At 50.0% G+C, this 9236-nt stretch overlaps 2 protein-coding genes across 2 annotated transcripts in view; one reads left to right on the top strand and one right to left on the bottom strand.

Annotated features, from left to right (window-relative positions):
• TIA1 (TIA1 cytotoxic granule-associated RNA binding protein) overlaps window positions 1–6606 on the bottom strand; it is a 10021-nt gene extending 3415 nt beyond the window's left edge. Inside the window, exons 1-6 of the mRNA XM_009996483.1 lie at window positions 6569–6606; window positions 6250–6346; window positions 5506–5604; window positions 5015–5069; window positions 3485–3572; window positions 205–280 (exon numbers count right to left, since the gene is read on the bottom strand). Of these exons, the coding sequence (XP_009994785.1) occupies window positions 205–280; window positions 3485–3572; window positions 5015–5069; window positions 5506–5604; window positions 6250–6346; window positions 6569–6606 (453 nt within the window). The remainder of the gene's footprint in view (window positions 1–204; window positions 281–3484; window positions 3573–5014; window positions 5070–5505; window positions 5605–6249; window positions 6347–6568) is intronic.
• Window positions 6607–7079: 473 nt separating this feature from the next.
• PCYOX1 (prenylcysteine oxidase 1) overlaps window positions 7080–9236 on the top strand; it is an 11167-nt gene continuing 9010 nt past the window's right edge. Inside the window, exons 1-2 of the mRNA XM_009996482.1 lie at window positions 7080–7095; window positions 7514–7545. Of these exons, the coding sequence (XP_009994784.1) occupies window positions 7080–7095; window positions 7514–7545 (48 nt within the window). The remainder of the gene's footprint in view (window positions 7096–7513; window positions 7546–9236) is intronic.

Genomic DNA, 9236 nt, shown 5'->3' with positions numbered 1-9236 from the left:
GAGGGTGGCAGAGCCCTGGGCCAGGCTGCCCAGAGAGGCTGTGGAGGCTCCTTCTCTGGAGACATCCCAACCCCAGCTGGAGGTGTTCCTGTGGGACCTGCTGGAGGTGACCCTGCTCTGGCAGGGGTTGGGTGGATGATCTCCAGAGGTCCTTTCCCACCCCAGCACCCTGAGGCACTGCCCACGAGGCTGGGTCCCACTCACCCATTTGTTGAAGAAGGACACGAAGCCGTACCCTTTGGATTTGCCCGTCGCCATGTCCTTCACCACCCGGGCATCTCTAGGGAAGCAGAAAGCAGAGGGAAGTCAGGACCTGGACAGGGACCCTCCTGCTGCCCCCACAACTCCAGTCACCCCTCCAGCTTCCCCTCCACTTCCCCCTGCCTCACACCTCAACCCTTCATCACACCAGCACCACAGTCAAAGCCAAGGCTGCTGCTCTAAACACGGGGGCTTCTGTCCACGAAGGAAGCAGCAAAATTAAAACCTCAACCTTGATTAAACATGCAAATCACCACCAGCTTCTCTGACAAAGGTACTTGAGGACAGTTGGTTGTTAAAAAGACACCAAGCATGGCCAAAGCAGCTGGGGGAAAAGAGGCACTTAGGGCAGCAGCTCTTTTTTAGCTGAACCAACCATGCAGCTTTTGTTTGAAACCCTCTTGGCCAACACATTCTACCTACACATTCCATATATTAAATAGATAGATAGATATAAAAAATAAAATATAGGAATTAAAGGCATACGTGGCTTGTTTAACTGAATTATTTCATTGTCTCAGGTCAATTTGTCACCCCCTTTTTGGCCTGTAAATGTTGAGAGACATTGGATAATTTCAGACAGGGTTGAAGGCAACAGCTCAACATTCAGCTCTTTTTTTTTTCCCCCCAAGAACAAAAAAAACACCCAAGCAAAGGGGGATGATCCATCATTTCCAATCAGCCAGGACTGATTGGAACCCACTACAAGAAGAATGGAAGAAGGGAGGGAAAGGAAGGAAGAAAACAGCAACATGTTCTCCTGTGTGAACTGTAGGTTGTGGTTTAGCCATGGGATGTTGTCCACTCTTCAGAGTCACTCTGCAAAATAACCAGAGCCCTATTATTTGAGATGATGTCCCACCCAAAACCCAGCTCCAAAAGCCAAACCCCACTGGTGGGAAGAAGCCCCTTCCAGTGTCTTTTCTCAGGCAGTTTGTGTGTTAATTAATTGAGGGGTGAGATGGTCTCATGGGCAAAAAGCACCTCTCTCCTCCCTTCCTCAGCCCCCACAGGCACAAAAAGACCAGAAATCAGATCAAAACCAGTCAGAGAATCATACAGAGTCACTGGGGGAGGCAGAGAAACCAGCCAAGTGTCCATTTCAGCATCCAAGACTGGCCAGAAATGTCCCAGTGAAGAGGAAGTTCAGCAAACTCATTTTTGTTAAGCCTGTGGGGAGCTGCAAAGGTCACCCTCATTAGCCTAATTACAAAATACAACCCCCCCAAAAAAAAGCCACAGCAGCATTTGATGATTCCTCTTTCTCAGCCCCTTCCCCATCCCCTCTTTTTTTTTGCTCTCTCCCTTGCTGGGTTAGGTCAGAATTTGGGCTGCACGCTGCAAACTGCCTGAGAAAAGGGAAACTGAGATGGGGTTTGAGTCTCAAGAGCCTGTGGAGGGAAGGGGTGGGGGGGAAAGGGGGGGTTGTTGGAAAAACTCATCTCTACTTACCCTCAACTTTGAAAATCAAGACTTGAGAACAAGTGAGAACATGTACAGCAAGTAGAAAAGGAAACCACAATCAAAGTTGGGCTTTGAAAAGTGCTTAAAAAGAATCACCCCCATTTCTTTAGGTGCTAATCTAAGCAGTTCGACCTCAGGGTCATTTGATTCAACATAAAATAACAAGAGAGCTGAGTTTTGCACCAAAAAGAAAGAATTCCATGTTTATTTCCAGGAAATATTCCATTAGCACCACTTTTCCACTAGGTACTGGTGAAGAAAAGCTCAGGTGGCTTCATTTGAGGAGGCAGCAGGAGTGGTTTTTCAGGTTGAAATGAAAAATAAGGTCCTTTTAGATTTAAGCTCTTGGTTTTGGAATGAGGCTCAAAGGAGTCATGATGGGGACAATCCTGATCCTATGGCTTTTGTGGGGGGGAAAGAAGGGAATTTTGGTTGGGAGAGGCAGGGCCAAGGGGGGAGTTTTCCCCTCTGTTAGCTCCACACGTGTCCCCAAAGCCCTGGCTGTCCCTTTCCTCTCAGCACCCAGCAGCAGCAGCAGCTCTGCCTCCAAAAACCTCATCTGGAAAAGATGGGACAACAGGGAGTACAGACCATGTCCATCTTCACTGTGACTTTGTCCTCCTCCAGCTCACACTGAGAGGTTATTTTTTTATTGCAGGGTTTATTTTTGAGGGGGTAGGTCACTTGTTAGAGGTGGAACTGGCACCTCAGAGCTGGCTCAGTGAGGGGAATCCTCCTGTCCCAGCTCCCTGGGAACTGCCTGTCCCTGCCTCCCTTCCAGCTCTTCTGGAAAGTCCCTCATCCCTTCCATCCAGGTGACATTTGGAACTGCCTCTCCTGAGGAGTCCAACTCCTGGATGACAATGAAATCAGATGCATTTGTCTGAATCAAGTCCCATGTTTTGTTTTTCAAACCTTATCATGTAAGAGGAAATCAAGAGTCATACACTGGGCTCTGAAGGGGGGTAAAAAATAAAACAACAACCAAAAAAAACAAACAAAAAACAAACTTACTTCAATTAAATGCTTCACTACCCAACACTCCAAAGCACTCTATGTTCTTACATCACCATCAAGAAACTTCAATGTCCAGTACAGACAACACTACAAGGAAAATTAATGGTTTACATTGGGAGGCTGGAGTGAACAAACTGCTCCTTACTCTGCTCCACCCTGAACACCAGTGAGAGGCAAGTGGGGACCTGCCAGCCCTGTCCCCCATGTCACCCACTGCCCTGTGGTGTGGGAACAGTGCAGCTCCTTGCCCTGAGAGGCCCCGTGGCTTTGGCCCAACCCTGTGAGGCTGAGCTGGCACCAAAGGAGGTGGTTGCAGCCACAGCCTCTGGGTGCCCCAACTGAGCCTCGTGCTTCATTTGGTGGGAAATGGGGATTTAAACTGCAAAAAGCTCCCAGATATTGGGGTACTGGTACACCCCATGGCTAACAAAAACCCAAAGCCTCTCAAGATGTGAAGGTGCACAGTGTGATGGTGATTTGCACCAGGAAATGGCAACCTCAGCTCTTGGCACAGCCTGTCCCAGCATTGCTCCACCAGGAGCACCAAACCAAAACCAGTTGGATGCAACTTTTCTGGGACCAGCAGGATGATGAGGTGCCATCAAGAAATTGGGTTACACATCCCTGCTTAAAGCCACAACTCTTTGCTTACTGGAACATAAAGCTGCCTTGGTTTAGGAGAGAGAACTTGGTTTAGAGAGAGATGAACTCTTAGTTCATCTGCCCTCTGGGGGTTACTTACGATATCCTTCCAAAGGGGGCAAAAGCTGCTTTGATATCTTCAGTGGTGATTTCTGGGCTCAGGTCTCCAACAAAAACATGGAAATGGTCTTTTTGGGAAAGAGGAAACACAAGGAAAAGGGTCTCAGTGTATGAAGAAGAAGCCCCGAGGATGTGGGACTTCCCAGTTAGGGCAGAAACCACGTGGAGTTTTGCAAGGAACCCTCAGGATTTGATGGCTGTTCCCAAAGGATCCTTCACTTGGCAGAGCTGCAGTCAGTGAGGACACCACAGCGGGGTATGGAATTCCCAGTTTGGGGTTTACAAACTGCCCTTCAGACCAGTCAGAAAACCTTCAGACTGTTTTACTCCATGTGCCAGGATGACGGGAAAATCATTCCCTGCTAAAGTTACAGCTCGACACTAATTACACCAAACCTCATTAACTGAAACTCAATTATCTGAGTTAAGGCCACAGGTTGCGACGGACAAATCCAAACAATCCCTTGCAACCCTCTGAATTCCCAAAAGCCAATGATTCTGGTTCCCACCCCCACAGTTCCCTGTGTAGATCCATGTGCACATGAGCCAGAGCTGAAGGCAGCAGGAGGGAAACAGGGAGCCCTTCAATCCTCTGCAGAGCCATCAAACCACCAAGAGGGACACAAGTCCTGCATCTCAGGAGGTTCCCAGCAGGACCAAACCACCACACACCATCCTGGCAATGTGGAGACTGGTTTGTACCAGGTATGGAACTGCCAGCTCTGCTGGGATACTGGGGCACTGTAGCCCCACAGAAATCCTGTGCGCTGAGGACAGCAGAGACTCATGGGTGGAAGGGACCTGAAAGATCCAGTCCCAACCCCCTGCATGGGCAGGGACACCTCCCACCAGCCCAGGCTGCTCCAAGCCCCATCCAACCTGCCCTTCAACACCCCCAGGGATGGGGCAGCCACAGCTTCCCTGCCCAACCTGGGCCAGGCTCTCACCACCCTCACACCAAAGAATTCCCTCCTCATCTCCAACCTCCATCTCCCTCTCCCACTTTTCATCCATTCACCTCATCCCATCCCTCCCTGCCCTTGTCCCAAGTCCCTCCCCAGCTTTCCTGGAGCCCCTTCAGGCCCTGGAAGCTGCTCTAAGGTCTCCCTGGAGCCTTCTCTTCTCCAGGCTGAACACCCCAACTCTCCCAGCCTGGCTCCAGGGCAGAGCTGCTCCAGTGGACACTTTCTGCCACCTCAGGGAAACGAAAGGGAAGGTTTCTCATTTAAAAAAAATAATCAATTCCTAATTAACTAAACCCCACAGATACCTTCAGGTGGTCAGTGAACACCCCTGAGAGATTTCATTTCATGTTGAAGAAGATCCAGTTACCCTGTGAACACTGAGCTGACACCAGAGCTGCCTGACAGGTTAGATTTGATCCTAACTTAATAATTGACATCAACACATTCAATCATATCTTAGGATTATGATCCAAAACTACTGCCCAGAACTGTAGGATACTTTAAAAACAAGTCATTGCAAAACTACTTGTAAAAGTGACACTTACTGCTGGTATCTTTCTTCTGGCTGCTGGGGGTGGTTGCCCAGTTGACCTTCACCTCCTGCAAACACCAGGCACGTTAGATCCAGCAGCTCCCAGCAAAGCTCAGACCCCCCAACCCTTCATCCTGACACTACAGGGGGACCAGATGTCCCAGACTAGGGTGAAAGTTCAAGTTTAAGGCACTTTTTTTCCAACTGGTGGGAAACAGGGCTGCCCTGGGAGTGTGGTGGGTTGTTTTTTTTGCAGGGGTGGGGAGGGAAGGACACTGTCCTGCTAAGGTGGGCAGAGCTAAAACAATCCTTACACCCTTTGTCTCCCAGCTCTGCACCCCACACCTGCCCAGCTCAGCGGTGGCACATCAAGACCTCCATCCAGAGGCAGTGCCCAACACTGGGAGGGTGTCCCATTCCCTTCCAGTGTCCTTTCAGCCCGGGATGATCCCCCCCAGCCCCTGGTTCCCAGCTCCAACTCACCCTGGCCAGAGCACAGCTTACCTTACCCATTATCTTCCGGCCGTTCATGGCGGCCAGCGCTGCGGCCGCATGCCGGTGCTCGTAGAACTCCACGAAGCAGTAGGGATCATTCCCAGCTGTCTGGTCAAAGGAACAAACACAGGGTCACTGACACAGGCCTCTCCAAACTGCCCCTTCACTGTTCCACTCAGCTCTTCATTTGTTCCATCATCCAAGTCTCAAAAAATGAGTTTTTTCACTCCACCTGGGGACCAGGCACTAAGAAAACTCCAGGAGCTTTCAGGGTTAAAAAGGCAAAAGCATCAGAGACTCATGGGATGGGTTTGGGTGGGAAAGGACCTGAAAGCTCATCCAGATCCAACCCCCTGCATGGGCAGGGACACCTCCCACCAGCCCAGGCTGCTCCAAGCCCCATCCAACCTGCCCTTCAACACTGCCAGGGATGGGGCAGCCACAGCTTCCCTGCCCAACCTGGGCCAGGCTCTCACCACCCTCACACCCAAGAATTCCCTCCTAATGATGGCAAAGAACTTTTCACATCTCACCTACAACACCCACATACATGACAACCTGTTCAGTCCCTCTGGCAATCTCCACCCAGCCTGAAATGTCAAGGCAGACAGGAGTCAGAAATGATGCCCATGATGTGATCTCCAGCCTTGTTTAACCCTTGAATGTGGCCATTATTCCCAGTGGAATTCTGGAACACTCCAGTAGAACCCAAAGCTACAAGAAACAAGCAAACCAGGAGGTGAAGGCTCTTACATCCATGATCATTTTGCAGTTCTTGCATGGCCCAATCTGGCTGAAGAGCTGGAGGATGAGGGCTTCAGTCACATCTCTTGACAGGTTCCCCACGTAGCTATGGGATCAAACACAAAGTCAGGAGCCCTCGTCCATAACAGAGCAACCAAAACTGTTCCCCCCAGCACCCAAGGCACCAGGTTAGGCCACTGAAATAAAGCATGAGGCAGGATTATGTCCTGATCCATGGAGAGATGGGGTAGAAAATTGTCCTGGGGCCAAATGTGGACAATTCCACCTACCAAATTGATTGCAGTGTCTAAAATGGAAGCTCTGATACCCACATGGCTCCCCAGCAGCCTCTCCCCAGCTGCCCATCTGGGCTCAGCAAGCACATCAGACCACATGAAGTTATTAATAAAGGATTTCTCATTTGAAAGCATCACACCTGCCTGAAGCAAGTGAGGACAAACACACTCAAGTGTGGGCACTGCCCTGTCCCCCTCCAGTTGACAAGGCCCATCCTCCTCGGGCACAACCAGAACCCAAACCCCAAAATCCTTGGGGACTTTGGCCTTCTCAGCCCTCAGGATCCACAGGTGGGTTGGTTGTGGTTGTTGTTGTTGAGCCCAAGTCATGGGATTTTTAAAAAAAGCCCAGTGAGAAACCTCAGCTCCAAAGGTGGGGCAGCTCCCTCTCCACAGAGGAGTGTTGTGTGGCAGGGAAGAACCACTTGGGGAAACCACAGTGAGGAACCAGCAGCTCCTCCTTCCCTGGGCTCAGGGCAGGAAAACCAGGGACTTCTTGGGCTCCTCCTGGTGACAGGAGCTGCCAGAAGCCCTGCTGGAGGGATGGATGAGCTCCAAGGTGTGGTTTTGCAGCAGAGAAGGGGGGAACAGCAACGAGCTGGTGAGCTCAGTGCTGATAATGTGAGCAGCTCCTTCAGGTAGGGGCCAGAATCCTGCTGCTCTTTACAACCCACACCAGCTCCACCAGAGTCACAGGCATCCTCTCAATTAACAACAGCCTCCCAATTAACAACAGAATCCCTGCACTTCTGACCAGGTCTTAAAGAGAGGAGGGTTTAGTGCAGTTCATTAAGGCAATTAACTTTGTGCTTGATAACACCAGAACATTCCACCACTATGACTTACATTTTCCATCTCTTTTCTTTAACTATCTTTTACTTACTATCTCTTAACTAACTTTTACCATCAACCTTTGGATAATGAATAAGCTGAGGCACTAAATCAATGATCTCCCCACGTCATATTCCGGGTCTAAGTTTATTATCAGCTTATTTATTTGCAACAGAAAGTTTCCTGGACCTTTGTACCCACGCTGGATTTTCACTCCCATAATCAGGCATCTCCTGAAGCATTCCCTGGATTTAGCTGGAAAAAGCTGGATTTAGGATCTCCTGTCCTCTCCTGCACCTTTCCCACCTCTCCTTTGTCCTGCTAATTGGGTTGATTCTTTGAAGAACTCCTCCAACAGCCCCATTCCCAACACCAAACTCCTCAGCACTTCTACCTCTTTTTAGCCACCTAATATTCCCCAAGATCTAGGTGGAAAATACAAACAAGAGGGCTTTGTAAACTCAACAAACACTGTCTGCCTTGTGACTGCTCTTCAGATTTATAATCTCTGCCTTGAAGAGTGGCTTTCAAGGAAAGCCAGGTGAAAATGAGCTGCCTCTCCAGGAAATGATTTACATAAGTCATGCAGCTCCACGTGTGCTTTGGAGTGTAAAGGCTCCAGCACCTCCCTTCAAAGAAACATGGAAATGGCAACAAAAAAACCCAAGTTACATCCACCAAAGTCTGGAATCTGTTCCAGAAAAACAACTTTCAACGTGCTAAGGGAAGTGAAGACCAAGGCAGGGGGGGTTGCAGAGCATTTTGGTGGCCCCTCAGGGCACAGCAAGACAATGGATCCTGTAGCTCACATCCAGGTGGGGGTTTCTGTGGAATACTCACAGAACCATGGAATCACAGGATGGTAAAGGTGGGAAGGGAACCTTAAAGATCAGGTTCCAACCTCCCTGCAATGAGCAGGGCCACCTCCCACTAGGGCAGGCTGCACAAAGCCTCCTGCAAGCAAATATTTACCACACATTTCAGCCCTGAGACCTGGAAGGCTGTTCTTTTTAGCTGCTTCTTCTACCTTCAAGCTGCTCGAAATTCAGCTGGTGACAAATTTCAGAGAAAAACACCCTGCTGGGAACATTGCTCAATACTCCCCAAGTTCTGCAGCTCAGAAACCAGAAGCATTTGTGCAACGAGCCACACGTGTGCTCCAGGACACACAATTCTTCCCCTCATTCCATGCCCAGACCACTTTAAAACTCCAGACAACCACCTCCTTGGGATGGGGGGGAGGAGGAGGGGGATATTCTTCTAAATAAACACTCAACAAGGTCTGAGCCATGTTTGTACACACCAAGAATAGTTCCAAAAATACACAGTTAAGGAGACAAGGGGACGATATACACAGGGAGGCAGACAAGAGTGTTTACTGCTCTGGAAAGTCTGGGCCAGAGGAGCTGGGAAAAGTCACGTAAGAGTCTTGTTTTCCTGCAGTTATTGATCAACCCTTGGGGAAGGTGCAGCTACGGAGGGAAAAAGTTTCCTCTCACCTTGGAGAGGCTCCCTCTCCTGCCTTTCCTCCCCCTCACTGAAGCAGAGAGCACAGCTTAGAGGTGGGATATTAAGGCTGGAGTGTGTGATGTTCCCTGATCTAAGGGAGGGAAATCACTCCAGGCAGAGAAAAGGAGGGGAACGGGCCGGGATGATGTGCAGGGGGGCTCTCCCTGTGCCTCCAGACACTGCCAGAGCACAGATCCCTCCTGACATCCCTCACACCGCCGGATAAAGCGGCTTGTAATTAGGCACCCGCTTGATGACTGAACCAGGAGCTGCCCCACAGCTCCGCTGAGCTCTCCGGGCAGGACCAGCGTGCTTGGAACACTTGGAGCAGGGCCCGTTTTGGCGGGGACCCCCCTTTTT

Source organism: Chaetura pelagica, unplaced genomic scaffold, assembly GCF_000747805.2.
Source record: "Chaetura pelagica isolate M959 unplaced genomic scaffold, ChaPel_1.0 scaffold644, whole genome shotgun sequence".
Taxonomy (NCBI): domain Eukaryota; kingdom Metazoa; phylum Chordata; class Aves; order Apodiformes; family Apodidae; genus Chaetura; species Chaetura pelagica.
This window is presented reverse-complemented; position numbering and strand designations above follow the sequence as displayed.